At 35.0% G+C, this 23,029-nt stretch overlaps 1 protein-coding gene across 1 annotated transcript in view; it reads left to right on the forward strand.

Moving 5' to 3' along the window:
- The window catches only part of Mctp1 (multiple C2 and transmembrane domain containing 1), a 509,148-nt gene that overhangs the window by 319,097 nt on the left and 167,022 nt on the right, over positions 1-23,029 (forward strand). The window contains exons 11-12 of the mRNA XM_077109389.1: positions 14,807-14,993; positions 19,690-19,783. Of these exons, the coding sequence (XP_076965504.1) occupies positions 14,807-14,993; positions 19,690-19,783 (281 nt within the window). The remainder of the gene's footprint in view (positions 1-14,806; positions 14,994-19,689; positions 19,784-23,029) is intronic.

The raw sequence follows: 23,029 nt of genomic DNA on the forward strand, positions 1-23,029 counted from the left end.
ATGTCAGAGATATTGTGCACAGAAGTTATGGGAGTTGAAAAAGAGGAATTTCATCTGATATGAGATACTTAAAGAAACAAAGAATATATTCATAGTCTTTAAAGTGATCTAACATAGTATTTATTTTCATAATGCATATTGTAACCATAAAATGCATTATTTCCTACAACTGCCTACAAGGGAGAGAATCTTTATAATCTCTTAGGAGTTCATAAATCTCTAAAGAGTTTCCAAGTTTTAGTGAAGGAAGCATGTAAGTGAGGCAGGTCCATGTTAATCTGATAATACAGGAAAAAAAAAAAACAGAACTATTCAGAGGCTTACATTGACATTTCTTTACAAAGTCAAGATTATTTGGAATGACTACTTGAATCATGAGATTATATAAAATAGTCTAAAACTTGAAAATAGTTTTAGACTATTTTATATTTTTCAATAGTTGTACATGTGTTTTTGAAGCAAAACACTTGAAAACTTGCCCATACTGCAATAAAGTATGGTGTACAGAATTTTTTTAGTTTAAAAAAAATCCTTCTTCACTATAGTTCACATAAAATTCAAGTCTTCAAACTTAACATCTAAAGAAAATTCATACATACTAATGATAAAAGAAATTTTATTCTAAGAAAGAACAACAAGAATCCAGTCCAACACACTTATCTCTTCATTTTTTATGATTCTCATATACATGTTTTAAGCGATAGCTTTCATCATACAAGAGGTGAAAGATCAGCTTCAGTTAACCTTTAATATTTTACTTATAAATGAAATTGGGAAAACACCACTGTAATATAATACAAATCTATATTTCAATCATTTTTAAAGCAGTTCTGTATTGCAAATTTTCTGATAAGTAAAACACTATTTTTCAGAGTTTTCTGAAAGTTCAGTCTTTTTTCCTAGCAGTGTACCACTAGCTTAGGTAGTGGTGTACATGTGTTAACACATTAAATGTGTTTAATTATAACTTTGTTTTTATGATTCTGTCTCCCTCAGTATGCTATGAGTTCTTCCAAGGAGATGAAATCTCACTATTCCCTGAATGATTCATTCGTTTTCATAGTTTATAGCAACATTAGTTATATTTGGTAATCAGATAATTAGAGTTGCTTTCATGTATAACCTTCTGCCTTAATCTCATTATCTGATAGTCAAGCTTCCTTATTTTGGCAAAATAATGAAGGCAACTATACTCTAAATTATACTGGCTTCTCATACTTCTGGTGACATATGAAGTTCTTTTTATCCCTTTTTCTACTTTTTTCATAATGCAAACATACTTATATTTATTTTTTCCTTTGGGAAGAATTTCCAAATTTGGTATGTATGAAATTTCTCAGCTCATTTGATACTTTTCCCCATTTTGTAATATTATGAATTCTTCAAGGGAAGAAGTGGAGGGCAGAGAGGTGGACTTGTTTATTTCACTTCACCTAATTTCTAAGTATCTGTCTACATTTAAGCAGATATTTAGAGAACAGTAATGGATGAGTGGATAGAAGATCTAGATAACTGAGAATTTTAAGAAAGTTTTGTGAAGTCCAGAGAAAGACAAGTAATTCCAATTTTTAACATATGCCAAATGTAACTGCCTCTGAAAGCAATTTGAGCTCAAAAGTTTTAGACCACAGACACAAGAGCACAGGCATAGACATAATGGCCATTTTCAAATCTGGAGTGTTGAAGCAATTTTCACAAGTATTTTAACAGTAAACATTATCCCTTACATTCCCATTTAAACCCATTTAAACTCCCAACAACTGCTCCTGCCAGGGTCACCTCTGAATGACAAGATGTTTAATCCAATGGCCAGTTTTCAACCTTCCTCTTTCCTACCCAGCACCTGTGCTACATTTGGCTGATAAGTTTCCTTGAAACATTTTTACCTGGCTTCCAGGAGGCCTCATTCTCTTCTTTTTCCTCTTCCCTCATTGCATGTCCCTTCTTAGTTTCCCTCACTGATTTTTTTCCTTGTCTCCCTCATGCTGTAGTTCTGGAGAGCCTCAGAGCTCAGGCCTTGGGCATCATTTCTGCCTACCCTTTATCCATTCTGTTGCTTTTCACATGACCTATAGGTTGACAACTATCAATGTGCAGGTCCACTTCAAAACTTTTCTCTCAACTCCAGGTTCCTATATCCAACTCCCTGCTTGATATTGCCACTTGAATGTCCAACAGATGTCTCCAATTTAGCATATACATAGCTAAGTTTCTGGTCCCCAGCCCCTAAATCTGTCTTCTTTCCTATGTTAGTTGTTAACATAAAAAATATTATAGTCGTGTTTTACTCCTTTTCTCTCACTCTCATCAAAGCCATCAGCAACTTGCTAACTTTTCCTTCAAAACATATTTGAAATTTACAACTGTTAGCTTTCTGCCACTATCACCTGCCACAAACACCTGAGATAATCAACTTTACAAAGAGAAAAGTTGTTTTGACTGGTTACAGGCCTTCAACACAAAGACTTTTGGAAGACATTCAAGATCCAAACTACAGTAACTACTTTCCATCACCTCTACCATTATGATTCTAGTTGAGGCAACGTTAGCTTTCACATGGACAATAGAAAAAGCCTCGGTTCTTCTTTCCACCCTTCCCCTTCCATAACACTCTATTTCCAATGAAGCATCCAGAGTAATATTTTTAAAAAACAAATGAAATAATTTAACTCCTATGTTCAGAATCCTTTACTTGTTTCCCATCCTAATCTGTGTAAAGCAGAAGTTCTCACAGAGTCCTATGATGCTCCACATGATCTGTTCCTGTTACTCCTCTACTTTGAACATTTCTCCCAATCTGCCTCTCCTGCCCTCTGCTCTCTCCCAGCTGCACTAGACTCTGTGCTGTTCTTTGAGCACACCAGACACTCCCGACCCCATAACTTTCCCTCTGTACCACTCTTACTTCAGATACCTGTCTTCCTTGCTTTTTACCTTCTTAAGATCTGTGTACAATATCATGTCAAGGAAGCATCCATACCAAGTCTGTTTAAAATCAAAACCCCCTTTCTCCTTCCCTGCTCTGTTTTTCTCCGTAGAAGTAGCCACCATTTGGTATACTGTACATCTCACTTATTTATTTTATCATTTATTTCCCCTCACTAGAATGTAAGCTCCATGAGGGCAGGGATTTTTTTAGTTTTTTATTCACTCAATACCTAGATAAAAATCTGGCACATAATAGGAACATAATAATATTTATTATTTCCTGGATTTTAATTTTAAATTCCTGTAGCTTAATTTAATACTGGAAGTTATGACTTCATTCCCCGCCCCCCTAAAAAAATTGATCTGACACTGGGCATGAAAGAAATGGCTATTAAAACAACATAACTTAGTGGAAGATATAAATTTTCAGTTTGATTGTGGAGATATGTGTAGATATAATACAAAAGAGAAGAATGAATTAAAGCATAAATGTGTCTGAAAAATACTTGAAATTACTGAATTGTTATATTGGGGGTGAACACAACCCATACATTATCAAGATACTTTTATCATAACATGTTTCAATTGATACAAAAATTGTACATATTTGGGGGTACTTCATTATGTTTCAATGTATATATCATTGTTTAATTCAAAGTGAACCTATCTACCTCCTCATTTAGCATTTCTTGGTGGTATAGATCTTCAAAATCCTTTCTTATAGAATTTTTAAAATTATACACTTCATTATCTACAGTCACTATAGCACACCAGCACTGCTTGCTGCTATCTAACTATAACATAGCACCTACTGACCAACCTTTCCCTATTCCTCCCACCCTCCTACTCTTACCAGCCTCTGGAAACTACGATTTTTCTCAACTTCTATGAGATCAACTCTTCAGATTCCATATATTAGAGAGATCATGCACTACTTATCTTTCTGTGCTTGGATTATTTCACCTGGCACAATAACTTCCAATTCCATCCATGTTGTCATAAATGACAGGATTTCGTCCATTTTGTGAATGAATGTAATTCTGTTGCATAAATGTTCCACATTTATTTGTCCATTCATCATTTCATGGACACTAAAGTTGCTTCTATTTCTTGGCTATCGTGAATAGTGCCATAGTACACATAAGAATGCAGTTGCCTATCTGACATACTTATTTCATTTCTTTTGGGTATAAATCCAGGAGTAAGATTGCTGGATTGTGTGGTTGTTCAATTGTTAATTTTTTGAGGAAGCTCCATATTGTTTTCCATAATGAGAGTGGTAATTCACATTCCTACCAGTGGTGCGCAAGGATTCCTATTCTCTACGTTCTAACAGCACTCACTATCTTTGGTCTTTTTAACAGTAGCCATTCTTGTAGAGGCGAAATGATAACTCATCATGGTTTCGATTTACCTTTCCCTGATGATCAGTGATGTTGAGCATTTTCTCACATACCTGTTAGCCATTTGTATGTCTTATTTTGCTAAATGTCTACAGAGTTCTATTTAGGCATATTGCCCATTTGAATTGGATATGATGATGATGACAACCACAAGAACATTATTGAGTTTTTTAGTTTCTTATGTAGTCTGGATATTAACACCTTCTGTTTTGAGTCAACTCTCATATGTATAATGTGACAAAGGTCTGGTTTTATCCTTCTGCATGTAGAAATTCAGTTTTCCCAAAATTATTTATTAAAAAGATTGTATTTTCTCTACTGTGGCACCTTTGTTGAAGGTCAGTTAGCTCCAGATGAATCAGTTTATTTTAGGATCTCTATTCTCTTCCATTGGTCTAGGTCTGTTTTTATGTCAATACCATACTGTTTTAATTACTATGGCTTTGTACTCTATTTTTAAGTCATTGTAATACCTCCTTTTTATTTATTTGTTTGTTTGTTGCTTAAGATTGCTTTGGCTATGTGGGGATTGAGTGGTTCTGGATAAATTTTAGAATTATTTTTTCTAGTTCTATAAAGAATATTGGTATTTTGATAGAAATTACACTGAATTCATAAATTACTTTGGGAAGTATGGATATTTTAACAAAGTTGATTCTTTCAATCCATGAACACAGATGTCTTTCTACATTTTTGTATTTTTTATCTTTGGTGTCTTTCATCAAAGTTTGATAGTTTTAATTGTAAAGACCTTTTACCTCTTTGGTTTAATTCATTCCTAGGTATTTTACTTTTTAAACTATTGTAAATTGGATTATTTTATTGATTTCTTTTTCAGATAACTTGGTTAGCATATAACAACATTACTGATTTTTGTGCGTTTGACTTTGTAACCTGCAAATGTGATGAATTCATTTATTTTTCTAATAGTTTTTTTGGTGGAGTCTTTGGGATTTTCCATATATAAGATATATCATCTACAAAGGGTGAAAATTTGACTTCCTTCTTTCCAATTTGGATGCCTTCTATTTCTTTCTCTTGCCAGATTACTCTGGCTAAGACTTACAGTCTTAAGTAAAATTGTTGAATAAAATTGTTGAAAGTGGGCATCATTGTCTTATTCCAGATCTCAGATATCTTTTGGTGTTTCCCCATTCAATATGATATTAACTGTGGACTTGTTATATATGGCTTTTATTATGTTGAGGTATGTTTCTTTCATACCTAATTTGTTAAGAGTTTTCACAACTCATTTTCATGATATATAGAAGTTAATGACATTTGGTTGTTAAATTTTACACAAAAATAAATTTACCATGCTTGGAAAGAAATAATAATAATAATAATAATAATAATAAATTGCTTTACAACTTGTAAGGCATTATTCCAAACATTAACACAATATCAGGAGGTAAACAGTGTGGTCTGTATTTTACCAATTTTACAGATGCAAATAGTGAAGCCAAAGTTGATTAAAAGGTTGGTCAGTTATTAAGTTACCGGATTAATTGAGACTCAGACACAGGTCTCTTGCTTCTAAAGTTCACCTTCATTTTACCATTCTTGTATTCATCATGTTCTCCTGAAGCCTTTATGTGCTTAATAAGATGCCAAGTAGTCAGAGTAAACTGACTTAGGAGATGTACACTATATTGCAAAGTTTGAAAAAAAAAAATATTACCTGTTGCTGAACTACAAATTTCAAGTGAAGGTGAAATAATGTTAATCTTCAGGTAATTATTTAACTTTCTGATCACCTGCATTTTGGTTGGCAAGATGGACTGCCACCTTTAAAATAATCAGCTAATAAATCCTCATGATTGTTACATTTTTATGCAGAGCAGTAATCTGAACAAATTGGCTGCTGACAGCTGTGGTAAATTGCCAAGAATGGGTGCTGTCAGAGAACAAGTTATTTTTATGAATGTACAGAGTATGTAAATCCCATGTCATGCAATTTTATTTAGTTAGAGTTATTTGCAACCCAACACAGAAGATATACAACATTATTTATTAGTGTGGAAATACATGTTTATCTTTACAGTGGCATTGACTTGGGGTACATATATTTTAAGTTCGTGGATTGCTACTGACTCTATTTGTTGTGTTGTTATCAGGGACTAAGCTTTGGTGCTGCCCAATGCAACAAAGTACTAACAAATGTAAGCTGGAGTATAGAACTTAATTTCAACAAATTTTTATTAAATAATATATAAGAAAAACTTACTCTAAATTGGCAAGTTATCACCTGCATTTTGGTTGGCAAGATGGACAAATGCTTTCCAATTCTACAGCCATAAAAATAAATCTGTGGCTCTGTATATAAAGCTGAGGTGAAGAAAATATGGATGTATAGGTGTACTTGAATGTGTTTTCAGGTTTAGTGTGAGAAGCTGAGGAAAATATCCTTTGATTTTGAATCTTAAACAAACTAGTGCTTTTTTTAAGGTTGAAGGTCATTGCATTTGTGCATTTGACACTCCAGAGATTCTGATTTTGAACATTTCTTATTTGTGACACCTAAACTACCGTGATCTTTTACTTCCTACATAAATAAGAACAAGACAACTAATAATAAAAAAAAGAACAAGAATGATTCTGCTTCATTATTAATTTGAAAGCACAAAGACAGCTAGTCAGAAAATTCTAAAATAAAAGAGTCTTTGTTTATGAAATCATTATATTCTACATTTTTCTTATGTGGGTTTGAGTGGACAGTTCATTAGGGAGATAAACAACATTTAAATAAAGAAAGACTAGAGAGTGTCATTGATTTTTGCTTTGGTTTTTCATGAACTCAACCTACACTGGATATATTTTAATCCCTTTTTTCATGAGTTACTATTTTTCTTCTGAAGGTTTTCTTATAAAATTTGTATTCATCACAATGTTTCTGTAATAATGGACAAAGTTTCCAAGATAATTTCTGTGCACCAGAAATTATTAAATGCTTTACCTTCAAGTCAATGAATTGGGAATTTTACAAGTTTGCAGAGCATGTTCTGATAAAGCAATCTCCCCAAAGACAATTGAAAAAGTGGCAACTTCTGACAACAAAAAGGTAATAACAGCATTTATCATTTTGTAATGTCAGAGATGGTGTAAAACTTCTGCATAATCATGAACTTGAAAACACTTTAGCAGTTATGTGGTGAATTATTTAAAATGCAAATATTCCAAGGAGGTAAATGTGTAATACTAACTTATAAGATTCTATATTACATTATGTATTCTTTGTTATCTAGTGTAAAGTAGTTCACATATATGAAATTTCGACGAGCTTCATGAAATTTATTGTTAAATTTGGTTAAAAATTATGTAAAATATTATGTTTTTAAAATCCACTCCCTTGAAGAAAATCTATGGAGGCTTGTCTTTCTATTCTGAAAGTTTCATTTTAAACATCTTGCTAATCATAATGGCTTCAAAAGACCATTAGTTAGTACTTTAAGACATAAAATACACTCAGAATTCCATTGTCAAGAGCATAGGTATGAATTTCTATTGCAAATATTCTCCTTGATAATTTTAGATTGTTTGAGCTGAGGTCTTGCTAGATTTGATTGTACCACCAGTGTTTTGTGAATCCTAACGTGGCTAATAGGAGCTTGAGTAGGAGTGGAAGTGTTAGCTTTGCAGATTCTTGTTTATCATTGCTGTTCACTTGTGCATGTTCAATTAGCATTATCTTCAATCCACAGTTCTTTTGCTGGGATCTTTTAAAGCCAATTGTCCATTTTGCAAGGATTAGTTTAGTTAGAACCAGATTATATAATCCGTAAATCCACTTAACAGGGCATGTGTGAATTGCAATTCAGTGAACGGAAGTGAGCACAGAAGGGTGCCCCTGTCAACTCCTTGGTGTCCTGCAGCTCCTACTCCTCCCTTGAAATATTGTAGGCCAGGGTGACACCTTCAGAATAGGGCCACCTGTGTTAATGCATATGTTAAGTCTCTATGAAGCTTGAAATCTGTCTTATTTCTAAATGAAAAATAATTCCAAAGAGTTCCAAAATTTACTTCCTGCACCCCTGGGGATTCATTCCTATATACCCAGGGTGCTCATCAAGGGACTGCTGTATCTGGAAAGAAATGTTGGTCACTGGTTTAGTGATGGCCGAAGGAAAGGCAAGGGAAAAGATAAAGAGATGAGAACTCAGATTTTTCCCCTTCAACTCTTAGAGGGGAAAATGTCATTTGCAAAGATTACTAATATTCCTTTCATGTGGTTAAATAATCCAAATGTATGTAGGCTTTATTTTTTCTTTCTTTTCTTTTTTTATTATGCTTTTCTTTAATACAAAGAAGTTTGAGTTTAGATATGGAAGTCAGGAAACACGGTTTAACCTCTTGACATTGCTGTTTCTCTCAGCCCTAATTTCCTCATTTCTAGAATGAGGCAAAGTAGCTTTAAAAACTTCTTCAGTGTTGTTGCTACTTTCTTGATTATTCTATTGTTTGGTTGAATGGTTAATTGAAGAGTTTGTTTTGGTATACATAGTTTAAAGTTTGTAATATAAAACTAAGGCAAGTATGATAATATAACCAGATAGTATATTGAGATAGCACTTAAAACTTTCAAAGACATTTTAATCTATTATTCTTGTGTTCTTACACCTCTATGTAAAGAGAAGGGAGTTTTAAAAATCTTCAGTTTGGTAAATGATGAAACCTAATACACAAAGAATATAAATAACTAGCTTAATATCACAACACAAATAAATAATCAAGTTTCATTAAACTTCAGTATTCTGAAGCCAAATAGCTTTCTTCAAAAACACACAGTCTGTGGTAGTCCCGAAAATAATGTTCTGAAAGACTAAAGGGCTAGAAGGGAACAAATTCTCAAAATCCAACAGAGGACCAGATAGCTAGGTATTTATTAAAATGTTAGTAAATGAATTAATGAATGAGTGAGTAGAATGAGTATTAGAAAGAAATCAGATCATTTTCTAGGGAAATGATAGAGAAGTGGTAGAACAAGCACTGTATGCACTACGCCTGCCCTGCCACTGTCAAACACTGTCACCATGGGTAAATTTTTGGCCTCTCTGAACCTCCATTCATTCATAAGTACTTTTTTAATATACAAGGCACCAATTTTATTTCAGGTCCTGTGCTAGATACTGAGAATAAGACATTTTTCTTGCCCTTAAAGTGTTTTAGATAAACAACTGAATTTTGCTTTAATGAGAATTGGTAAAAATTAGTCAAGCAAAGACAGGTAGATGCATCATCTCAGGCAGAAGGTTGCCTCATGGAAACACAAAGAAACGGTGAGCCCTTGCAGGAAATGTGAGAATTATAAGCCATCTGGAATGACAAGTCATATAGATGCATGCACAAATGATACACAATTAATGGTGGTTCGTGGAGGGCACTATTGACTTCCAAGGATATTTCATAGAGGGTAGGAGGCCAGGGGAGGGATGTGGTCAGGTTGGGTCTTAAACATCCATAACTGAGAGGGGTGAACTCTGTCAATGATTTTTGCCAAACAGAACTTAAAGAAATGATTAGGTGGCAGTGCTCAGTGAGAGATAAAGATCCCCAGTCAGGGAAGACTAGGAAGCAACACACAATAATATGTTACTAGACTGTCACTGTTTCCTGTATTTCAGAGACACAGCTTGTTGCTTAACATTATACACCTGGCCATGTATGGTCCAGGTAATATAGAATCATGTTTTGGAACAGTTCATGAGAAAAAGATGGCATGGAAGTTTCCTTTCCATCTTCTATTCCATTGATCTAAGTTCGCCCCACAAAGAGACAATTTATGCATTGTTCTCATCCAGCTTCATTGACAGTTGATCTGGGAGCCAGATCTCATTTACACAGTGTGGTTTTTGCATCAAAAAGTACAGAAGTGGCTTTGGAAAACAGAAACTTCTCGCATGTGGCAGCTAGGCCTGGAGCACAGTAGTATCCTAAAGGAGGGCCCTGCCCACTTTGGGCAAGAGAAAGAATAACCACCTATACTAGAAGACTAATGAGAATCCAAGCATAGGTCATGGTGGTGGATGACCAATTGATGATGGCACATCATCTGGATGATCACTTAGTATTTCCATAGCCAAACTATAGTGAATCTTTGGAGAGATAGCCAAAGGAGCAGTGGAGGCAAAGCAAGCAGCTGAGAGCCCAGGATACATAGCTTCCGGAGAACCTAGAGAGTTGCATAAGATGTTAGGTATATTTTCAAATCTCACATGTGCAACTTCCAATATAAAACAGGTAGATGTAGGGGACTTGCTCTTTGAATCAAAGAGGAGAATCTACAGCCAGTTTTTTCACACTTTCACTAAGATATGGTATACTTCTAAGATCACCATGGAAGAATGGTGCTTCTTGTAATGCAATTTGAAATTAAATTAGATCGGGTTACTTCTTACACCAACATTCAGATTTTTTTTAGTAATACATTTGAAGAATAGGCAATACGTTGCCTATAAGATAAACTTGCTCTCTTAGTTATTTGATTTGTGAAATTTCAGAGAAGGAAGATGTAGCAAGTGTAAACATAGTTATAAAAAATTGTGGGATTTTTTTGAAAATTTTAAAGTTCATCTATTCAATTAACTCATAATTGCAGATGATAAAAGTGAAATGCAAGAGGATAAGTTAGTTGTCTTTTAAAAGGTCATACAACTAATTAGTGGAAAATGGAGGGCTAGAACCAAGGGATTTTGATCTGGGCTCTATTCTCTGAAGGTATTTTTGGAGTTCATGAAATTACATCATTGCTTTTTCAATTTTGCATTTTCATTTTAATATCAATGTAAAGCCATTAATATGTGCCTCTACTGCATCATCTGGATGGCCACTTAGTATTTCTATAGCCAAATTACAGTGAATCTTCCCTTCTGCAGGACATAATAGCACAGGTGAGCCAAATATTGAAGACTGCCCCACAATGATTACTGCCACGTCCATCCACAGGGCAATAGACTGTGTCACAAGGGTTGCATCTTTGTACATATTTATTCCAAATCTACAAGAGGATGGCAAATTCTTTGTCTCTGCCCAGTTCCAGCAATAATTTGATTTGCTATTCATCAGTGAAGCTGCAATACGGACTTTATCCTTGAGTTATTTTGCCTAATTATAGGTGACGCTTTATTTAAAATGGCTTCTCATTCCTAAACAAATTTTAGACAAATAGCAGGTTTGAATAACCTCAACTAGCACAAAGAAACTTGAAGTCATTTCATATTCTCTTTTCTCTTGGTGTAAATAGTACTCTCCGCATTAGAATTATTAGTCAGAATTGTGTGACACTACAGGTAGGACAGGACTTGAGAGGAAACCTTTCTGAGAGTATACTCAATATTGAAATTTTATTTGCTATGGAAAAGCATAATATTCCCTATAAATTTATATCATTAATTTAAATTTTATTAGTTTCTTAGTTTTAAAACTTTAATGTGCAAAATTTTCTTAATAATCTTATAAAAGTTTAACTTATAGCCTGCTTCCCTAATTTATATATATATGCGTATATATAAATTAGAATAAAATATATATTTAATTCATATATATAAATTAGAATAAAACAACATAATTTTATATACTTGGAAATTAAGATAATTTTTTCTATTTAAAAACAAATAAAGGTATTACCAACTCTAAGAACCACTGCTAGCAGCACACTTTTCTCTTGGGATGCACAGTGGCTTAAGACTAGATCTTGGATTCCAGAGTTATAGGTTCTGGTTCTGTTGACATTCTGTTGGTTCTGTTGTGGATCTCTATTAATCCCTTCTAACCTCTCTGGCCCTCAGTTTTCCTCATTGACAAACTAAAGCGCACAGGGATCACAAATCCTTATGTCTGTTGGAACCAGGTAGAGTAATTTAGTGAATAGCCAGCTGTAACTAATAGGCAGTAGTGAGGACAGTAACTAATTCAGAGGGCATTTGCCCTGAATTTAAAATTACTGTGTTAGATTCAGAACTTTAATTAGTGCACTACTAGCAAAAACAACCCATTTATACATCAGATTCCAGTTTCCAGTTTGCAACTCCTGAAGCAAGTAATCTTACAGCACCTTCCCCAGCTCTAGAGCATTGTGTGTAATGAGTCTGATGTAAATGAAACATAAGCCCACATCTGCACAACCAGTGCAAAGTGACAGGCACAGAAGGAAATTCTCCAGAAGTTGTCCAGACATTTTTAAGAGCAAGGCAGTGGCATGTAAAAGTAAGTAAAGAAGGAACATGGAAAATGAATACATGATCAATGTGAGTGTAAAAAGAAAAGAAAAAACAAAGCCCAGGGAAGACCCTTCTGGATACCAACCGTAACCAGTGAAAAGTACTGTCTGCATTACAATTCCAGTTTGATTCTCTGGTATTACATTCCTGATCCAAGCCAGAGATTCACTGCCATTCAACCAATTACAGGCCACAGGCATTGTGCCCAGTATTGGAAAAAACTCTAAAAAACCATATTCATGTCTTTCCTTTTTATTAGAGAATAGAGTGGTTATTTTTCAGTTATATTTTTTACCCTCAATTTGTTGTTCTTGATATGAACTTATTCTAATTTGAATAAAAATATTAGATAAGGCATTTGATGTATTTTTATCATTCTTGAAATTTTTAAGAGACAGCATAGATTATTTTGAAATCAATGTTGTATTAGAAGAAACAAAGAGGTTTTCTATGTAAATGCTAGTTTTAAGAGGGTGTTTTTCTGATTTCACAAAACTCTGTAGGGGGCCACCCTGAACAGAAGCTAAGCACATGTCTTTAAGTCTGGAGTAAAGAGATACTGGAGTGGCACTGCACCCTCTGCAATCCATGTGAACTTGCCCCTGCTCAGTAAGGGAGGTGCAGCTCTGGGTGTGGGCGTTACCCAATGAGATGGGCGTTGCCTTCCAAGATGTCAGTCAGTCTGCTGACCACAAGACATCACTAGGCTAGACTCAACCCCCTGAAACTTGACCCCTTGCCTCATTTAGGGTGGAACTTTCTGGAGTGTGTTCCCCTCAATAAAAGGGCTTCAGAATGTGCTCCTCCCTCTTTTGTCATCCTTCATTGCCTCCCTTGTGGATGCTGGAGCACAGGAGCCGTCGCTGAGCCCAGAGAAAAAGGGTATTCTGTCTGTGTGATTATTTCGCACCAACCCAATTCACCTGGAGTGACCCTGAATGATTTATTCGCATTTCCTGGCATCTAACTTCTTGCTTTCTCAATACAGTGAGCATTTAGCACACACAGACTTCCTAGCATTGATGAGGGCCTTACTGTTGGTTTTCATTTCTTATAGTTAGGTTGCTTTCCTTCCGATTGTGTCTAGACACAGCCATCCTTCAAATTAAGTGATATGCAAAAATTAATGTCTGATTTTGGGTCTGTTTCTAAAATCATTCACATTAAGCAGATGTTTAAACCCCATTAGAAGTTTTGAGGATCAGTTACTCGACATTTAATTTAAAAGTGGAACAATAATGAACAAAGAGAGTGAGGAATGAAAAAGGAATAAGAGCCAGGCATGGTGGCGTGTGCCAGTAATCCCAGTGGCTTGGGAGGCTGAGGCAGGAGGATGGCGAGTTCAAAGCCAGCCTCAGTAAAAAGCTAAGCGCTAAGCAATTCAGTGAGACCCTGTCTTTAAATAAATTACAGCATAGGTATGGAGATGTGGCTCAGTGGTTGAGGACCCCTGTATTCAATCCCTGGTACCAAAAAACAAACAAACAAACAAAAACCAAAGAATGAGAATTTCATCTGGCCCTGATTGCTGACCACTGTGTTTATAACACTTGAACCCTGTTTGTTCTTATCATTGGCTATTTCTAGTTTTAAATGCCATTTATTCATGACTGCCACATTTTTTTCTCTGGTTATTAGAACTTATGGTCACCATATTATCTGTTTCTTCCAAATCAAGTGACATTTTTATGAAAAGGGTTTGCACGGTGTTCAGCTCTGAGAATGGCAAATAAAGCATGAGATGCCAAGTTATAGAACCCCGTGAAGTCCTAACACTTGGGGTAGAGTGTTTCAGGGGATTATGGCACCACTATAGTATGTTTATTATTCACTACTTAGTAACATTTATGAATGAGGGGGAAAATACACCTTGTTTTGAAAGTGACACAAAACTCAGACTTGTGCTTCCCTAGACCCTTTATGTCAGTCCTTCTGGAAGCAAAGACCCTTCAACCCAGTTCCTAGGTCACCTAGGGATGGGAAGTCCTCACCATTTCTGAATAGGGTTACAATGGATAATAATCCAATTTCAGAAAACTACTTTTCTGGATGTCTTATAGGAAGTGAGCAATTACAGACCCTAAGATAACCAGGATCTGAATTTTCTGAAGAATGTCAGCTAACATGAAAAATGTTTTCTTTCAGTGGGCCAGATAATATTTCTATTGATTCACTTTTCACATACCTCTGAGCAGCCCTCACTTCTGCTGTTTGATGTGGCAAAAAAGCCACTTGCTGATTCAAAACATTTGTTTCTAGGTGCCAGGTCGACCTGTCGTCCCTCAGTAGGGAACAGACACACAAGTTGGAGTTGCAGCTGGAAGAGGGTGAGGGACACCTGGTGCTGCTCGTCACTCTGACAGCCTCTGCCACAGTCAGTATCTCTGACCTCTCCGTCAACTCCCTGGAGGACCAGAAAGAGCGGGAGGAGATATTAAAGAGATATGTACGTATGTAACTCTCCTCCTTCTGGAGTCACATGTGACTAGATGAGGTTGTAAACAATGTACCCTGAGTGATAGATGTATTTCTGATAAGTTGTCTTATGGAAGGTTCAGCAAAAGCAAAACACTGGACACATACAAATGCCACACAGACTTTGCAGGAGCACTTGCTTTACCCACTCATGTCTTTTACCCACCCATGTCTAGACCCTCAGTCTTCTCCAGAATAACTCCAGAGCAAGTTCTGGATTCTGCTCAGTGATTTTATCATGCAGAGAATCTTATCATAAAGTCAAGTTTACACAAACATTACTTTTAAATTAACTCATTGACTCTGTAGAGTTGCAATTATGATTTCCTGGTTTTTCTGAGTTTGAAAATGGGGTTAATGGCACTTGCATTAATTAGAAGCTTGGTAAACTAGAGAGTATTCACAGAAGTGATTTTTATTTTCAATGCCTTAGAAAAGCCTCACTTCTTTCCTTTAATTTTTTTAAATTAAGTGCAATTAAAAGGGAACTTCCTTCCCTTTGATCAAATATGGAGTGAGAAGGTAGAATAGTGAGCCACCAAAATAACTACCCTCCACAAATCTTACCAAACCCAAACATTTGCAACCAAATCTTTTTATTTCCCAGCAACCTCCCATGGTGCATTTCCCACTGTGTAGTTTTATTGAATCAACAGAGAGGGGAGCTCTTACTCCACCGTTCTTTCTCAATGGAAGCTTGGAAAAGTAAATGCCTCAGTACCCATGAAGCTGAGGAGAAAAGCTTCCACTTAAAATTACAAAGCTTGTATTGTACAATGCTGCCAGGTGTTTAGAAGTCTCCTCTAGACACTCAGCCATGAAACCAAGCTCTGACTAACAAAGAATGGCTTTTAAAAAATATATTCCTATTTGCTGACTGACATCCTTTCAATAACCGAATTTAATAAAGATGTACCTTATCAGGCTGTGCAGATAACATGAAGTGCTGGTACTAATGCTCTACAATATTCTTCAAACAGATTAGCAGGATGTGCGCTTCAGCAAATTTATTCTGGCTATCTCCACTGAATCAGCTGTCTGCTAATGCTTGTTCAACTCATCCACCAATGGTGTTATCATAAACAGTTTAATAGAGGTGACTTAGCAAGGCTAAATAGTATGTATTTTTAAGCCACCTAAAAGCTTAAGGTATTATGTGGCATCTTCTAATATATAATTGCAATTATGAAAATTATTTCACTATTGGTATGTACCAAAACATATTGTTACCAAAAGTGAACTCTATGAGTTAAAACTACTATAAAGAAATTAATTGGTATATTAATATAAAAATTCTTCTAGGCATTATAATACTGTAGTTAATGGATTACAATGTTATTATCCTTTATATGGAGGTGATACTTCTGTTCAGGTAATTAGAAGTAATCCATCTATTATTGATCTAATTTTTCTTTGCTGCATGGACTTCCTTTCATTCAGAACTTGAGTATTTGTTGCCCATCTTCTTTCAACCCCTACTTATTTCAGTAAATTTTAAAATATTATTTGGATGTTCCAGTGAGTTTTCAGCTTATATTCTGCTGAATATATTAGAAAGTGAACCATATTTTAATATACTTTTTCATAGCCTTGAACTTCAGGCACAGGCCTATTCCTCCCTCTAGAGACTTACTTGCTAAGAAACTATACTATCAGTATAGCATATGTGCTATAATTGCTCATAGCAATACAGGGACAAAGATCGATATTTTAAGGCTGTGGTGTGTTCCTTTTTTATTATATGTATTTTGAAATGAATGGATGCTGTATCATGTCTAAAATATCCCTTGTTTTGGAGAAACATATAAAGGATGTTACATGTTGGAGAATTATTTGTTTTCTTGTAAGGACATGTATGTTTTTAAAAGTTAAGGTTAAACTTAAGTATTTGATTTGGCATTAGTTGTGTGCAGAAAAGTAAATTAACTTCCCCGACTCTCATACGAAACAGCCCTTGAAAAATCTTTCCTTTGCTGTTGTTTAGCTGTTCATTGCTAAACATTGAAGTCTCACAAATTAAACAGACATTCCTATGTGAGCCATTATTTGATCACCACATTCTGAAAAGATGGCTAATTCCATTTTTCTTTTTTTTTTTTTTTTTCTTCTTTTGTGGGGGAGGGAGGGAGGGAAGGTCAATAGGGGGCGGGTAGTAATGGGTAGTAGACCAAGAGCGATTGTATGACCTTCTCAGAACGGGTATGCTGAACCCTTGCTCCCCCTTGTCACAGTTTAAAAACCAGAGCAGCTAGTTTAGAGAAGAAGTTGTTAGCATTCCATTTTTATTATGACATTTCACAGTCATCTGATTTAATGTCCCTTGACCGGATTGTCCACCGTGAGACGATGGGCTTGAAATGTTATTTAGAGCATTGATAAAAGGTGAGCGGTTCTAAGATGACAGCGAGTCATAAGGCTGGTGGTGTGACATTAATTTTCTCCATAACAGAGATGGAATAAGACGTCACGGTGACAAGCTGTCAATCAGCTCTGGCCCCTCAGAGCATCTCGATGCCATAGGCTGGGGTATTGCCTCTCCCGTAATAGAGCTGAACTGAGATGCTCTCCCTGACAGCTGCTGCAGCCATAGAGAAAATATATTATACAGCCTTTCATTAAAAAAATAAAGAGGACTCCTCTCCAGAGCATTTCAATCTTTTCCCATCTATTGAGGGCTGAAAGGATTCACAGCAAATCATAGATTCCTCTGCTATGGAAATTTCTGGCTTCAGAAGCCATCTAGGTTTTGAGGCCTTCTAAAATAACTATAAATAACAAGACAGAAATATCTCTTGATGAAGTATTACTTTAAGTTATATTTTTAAACTGTTGTATTTATTTGCTTTTTTGAGTTCTTATTATAATAATATCTGTGCATCAGTGGCCTAAAACAGTTGAAATTTGCAATAAATTACTGGGCGTCAGCTGACTTGGAAAAATGAAACCATCAAACAATAATTACCCCTCCAAATGGGAAGCAGAACATCAGAGCTGAAGAAGCATCAGAAGACAGGGTGTCTGTGGAATGAGATTACCAGAATGAAATGGTTCTCAGACATGGGGACTGATGATATTTGTTTTAGTCATGATGAAACTTGGTTAAAATTGCTTCTGAAAAATTATAAGTACTGGAACCTTTTGATAAAACTATCAAACCATCATTAGGGTAGAGGATTTGTCTGGTTTATTGCATTAGTTAACTTCTCAGATAAGAAGCTTCCCAAACTTGATTGTTACTGTAGAAGCACAACGTGCCTACAAACCTTGGAATTACAGTACTGCTGTCTAAAACCCCCACTATTAAAACCCTTAATTTATGAGAATTTAAATGGAAAGAGAAGTACCTTTTTACTAAACTGTGTCATCTGGGTATTGTAAACAGACTTTTGGTGATAAACAACTGTTTAAAGACAATAAAAAATTAAGAGTTAATCCTTGTGCTAACATGGTTTTTAAAAAGTTAGGCTATGAGATTACAGATAGATCTGTATTTCCTCCTCTCAGGGTACCAAGGGCATATCTTTAGTGTAAACAATGACTAGTCATAGGGGACTGATAAAGTTCATATCACAGGAAGCTTTGGGCTTGTCAGTATTCTCACATTGGTAATACAATAATGGGGACGCTTTTTACTCTAGCAACATTTTAATAGATAACTTTATTATGCAAAAGTGTGTTATGCTCCCTGGTCATGAAACATTTTAAAGATGATGATAAAGAAGTGCCTTTGATGCTGAGTAGAAAAGCTGACCTCGCCATAGGAAAAACGCTATGAAGTGTAAATCAATAAATGCATTTAGGTGTTCTAGAGTTTCATTTTATTTTCAGAGTATTTGTGCCCATTAATTAGACTTCTGAATTGTTGAGTTGGTTTCCTGCTTTTAATTTCTGCAAGTACTGTGCTTATTAAAAAAATCACAATTATAAACTTAGGAAGCAAAATAACTGTTATCATTTGATTCTTCTATCAAAATTGCCATACGTATGCTACCAAGTAAAACTATAGGTTTAAGAAAAAACTACTCCTTTTGAATTAATTTTCAAGTCATCAATTTTATTTAGTTTAAAATATCATGCCTTCTCCCTAAAAGATTTATAGAACTACACTGTCTTTTGAATTAAACATCAGTAAACAGTCTTTAATTTATCCTTAATCTAGTACATGCAGTTTCTAAAAGATACCAAGAAGAAATTAATAGAAAAATTAATTAATTTAGAGTTGACATTTTTGCTTGTGCCCCATGTGTTATATGACCAACAACTTAAAGACTCACTACTATTAGGAATCCTTAGTCTTCAAACCATCATCTCTACAGATGAAAGATTTCTTGGAGTGTTTTGATGGAGGGCATTGAGAGAAAAAAAAAAAAGTAGACATTTTTTCTATAATTTGTTGTTCACCATTTATTGATAATTACTTATGGGGAATAAATGTGATCTTTTATTCTTTCAGAAAATCTACTTATAGAGCGATAATTAGCTACATAATTTTGAGTGTATGTACATTCATGATGATGAAAGGGTAATTTGTATTGGAGAAAGATAAATGAACTTTTGACCCTCTGGGGAATATCCCAGGATATCCACAAAACTTAGTATTTTCTTAGCACACTCTCTGAGACTCCTTAGGAGTTTTCTTTTCTAATAACAATCTTGGGGTCTTTCAGAGCCCGCTGAGGATATTCCACAACCTAAAAGATGTGGGATTTCTCCAGGTGAAAGTCATCAGAGCAGAAGGTTTGATGGCTGCTGATGTCACAGGTAAGAAAGGATGTAATTCTCCTATGGCACATGTGGGGCAGTATCCAAGAGCTACACCACTGAATATTCCAACTCTTCATTTTACCTGAGTGGATTGTCAGAGTAACTAATTTAAATATAAAAATTCAGGGTTGATCTTAACAAAGATTTTCCAACCCCTTGATTTTTTTTTTTCTTTTGGTAGTGGGGATTGAACCCAGGGCCTTGTGCACACAAGGCAAGCACTCTACCAGCTGAGCTATATTCCCAGCCCCCCAACCAGCCCCATGATTTTTATACTTCTAATTTTTATACTAATTCTGTTTTTTGAAGACAGGGTAATATATTAAAAATAAACAATAAAAGCAAAATAACTTTTGAATTGTTGCCCTCCCCAAAGTTTAATCAATGTATTATAAATAATTTTCCAGATATTGTCATTTTAGTATATTGAAATAATGCTGAATTTTCTTCTCTCAGAGAATATCGGCTTCCCCCATAATCAAATACTTATAATGTACACATGCATGAAATCTGTTGCACAGGTCTCTAAGAAGTTTAGATGAGTAGTGCTTAATAATTACTATGGACTCTTGAATATTTATGTTGCTCCTTCAATCTCCTAGTTGTCCAAATTTCTTAACATATCCCATAGATCATTCTGGATCTAAACTAAACATCATGATTGTTTGAAGTGTTTAACCATGGCATAGGCTTGCCAAAATGTGGTGGCATATGCCTACCAACTACCTGGGAGACTGAGGAAGGAGGATTGCAAGATCAAGCCCAACCTTGGCCACTTAACTATTCTTACCATTATGAATGATTAGCACGATAACATGCAAAAGGTATCAGACTTATTTGAAAGAGAGAAGTATATTTTTCTTACCATCCAAGGGTCTGCAAATCATTGTGTCCTTCAGTAATTCATTCAACAAAATCAAAAAATTAAAAGATAACTACCTTCAAACTAAAGTAGCATGTTTCATCCAAAAGAGCAATATTTTTAAGTTTTACTACTTGCATATTATCAAGTGACTATTTATTATATGATAAAGTAAAAATGTTGGGAATTTATAGTTTCTCTAAAGAAGTAATTATCAGCTCATTTGTGACTAAGAAGATAAATAAGAACTGTCAAAATTTTTCAAACTAGGTGTAGCTAAAAACAGTGGGAGAAAGGATAGTTTGGAAATCTGTCTGCATGTATGCTGACTTGGCTCCTTGTGCTAAACAATTAGTGAATGTTAAGTTTATTCATTTTCTCTCTTATGAATTTTATTTCTGGTATGGTTATAATCAGATTAATCTGGGAAACCAATATCTTATAGAAAAATTCAAGTGCCATTTACTTCAAACACTTAGCTACCTGTCCATTATTCAAGCTGAGTACTATTGTGTAGGTTTTTCTTCTCTTAGAAAGAAGCTGTCTTTGATTTTAAAACTTCATGAATATGCAAACTATGTTAACCTAGTTGGCCTGTATGCCACTATGGAAGTTAAAGTACATGTTCTTTCAAAGCTGGAAAAAAATAGAGATATTTCTTTCCTAATGGTTCTATGTAAATCGATGTGAATAACAATAGCCTTTCCTCTAGGGATTCAATGAGACATGATTTTGATTTGATAAAATGAACATTAATTTGGGGAATACTAAATAACAAAGTCCCCATTTTTTTTTTCTCCAGTTTTAGGGATATAAATCTAATGATTCTCATTCCATGGTGACCTTATAATCTAATGGGCTCTGAATTGAACAAGAGAGATGTTGAACTATTCAGGGGCAAAAGGATAATTCAGTCTTTGACCTTGCTCACTCTTGGAACTTTTGTGGTTTATGACATTTGTGATGGTGGCAAAAAATTGAGGACCATGTATTTAAGTAAGAAATGTCTGCTGCACCACCAATATTAAAAATAATCTTTTCTTCTGAAAAGATTGTGTATATGTGTGTGTGTATGTGTGTGTGTCCTGATTGTGTGTGAGTGTGTGTGTGCAACCCCCTTTGTCAGTTAATTTGAGGTACAAGTAAGCTCTGTAGTTTATCTCTTATTCATTCAAAGAAGAACTTTAAAGATGTGATGTACATCTCAATGGTTAATAATAGTCAAGCTCTATACAATATTAAGTAATAGTTTGAAAAGAGGGAATTGAATGAATAGTGCTGTCTTCAAATCTTCAAATAAGTATCCATTTATAAGTGTTTAGATGGAGAGGGGAGATTTTAAAATCACGGATAATTTTCCGAGTTAAGCCAAGAATATTTTCTGACTCAGTACAAATGAAGGTATTATTATAAGACATTTGGCTTCAGAGCACTTTTTTCTAGACCATTCCAACAAGACAAACTTATATTTGACTAATTTTGCCCAATTTTTAAAATATTTTCAATGTTCTGGACATAAAGTTAAACTTTCATTGTTTAAGCAAAAAAAATTAATTTTTATATTCCATCGTTTAATGTGAGAGATTCTGTAATCTTTTAAGTAGCCATCAATCTTACTGAAGTCACAAAGAATTTTTCCCTTTCAAAATGTAAAATTTTTCTTTTGTTACAACACATTCATTGAGAAACATTGTGATACTGTATTAACTCTGTGTGAATAAAGAGCAATTGAGACTCTCTTTGAATGAGTGAGTATAAAGCACAAATTACTTTTTAATGAAACCCTCAATTCTTTCCCTTTCCACAAAAAGCCTATAGCCTTGTTCAGCTGAACACTACTACAGTAGGTCACTTCAGTTAAGCCCCTAATAAACTGTTGATAGTCGAGGGTAGTTTTTTCTTCCGTCTCAATAGCCCAGTGTTGGACAGTGCACTTCAAATCATTAAGGTTAATACAGATTTTAAAAAGAGATTAACTCTGGTGGTTAAGGCCTCAATTTACAACTCCCACACATACACATGCATTGAGCAAGGCACAAGAGTGGATTGAAATTTCAGTCAAATTGTGGGCAGCCTTTCACAGCCTGAGAAAGTGGCACTCCGGTTTGAAAAGTTGGTCTGCTAAATTCTTCGTGAGGGAAAAAGTTGGAGTAACAGAGAAATACCGCTCAGTACAACTTACTTACCTTTCAACTAACCAGCGAAAAGGTTAATGTCTTTCTGCACTATCAAAGCAAAAAACCTAGAGACTGTCTGGCCCTGTGTTCACTGGGGAAGATTCTCTCCACTAAATCACATGTTCCTTAGAACTGGATGGATTGTGAGAATAGAAAGGACAATGAGGGAAAAAGGAATGGGGGTTGGGGGGGTACTGGGAAACG

This window comes from Callospermophilus lateralis, chromosome 5, assembly GCF_048772815.1.
Source record: "Callospermophilus lateralis isolate mCalLat2 chromosome 5, mCalLat2.hap1, whole genome shotgun sequence".
Lineage (NCBI taxonomy): Eukaryota > Metazoa > Chordata > Mammalia > Rodentia > Sciuridae > Callospermophilus > Callospermophilus lateralis.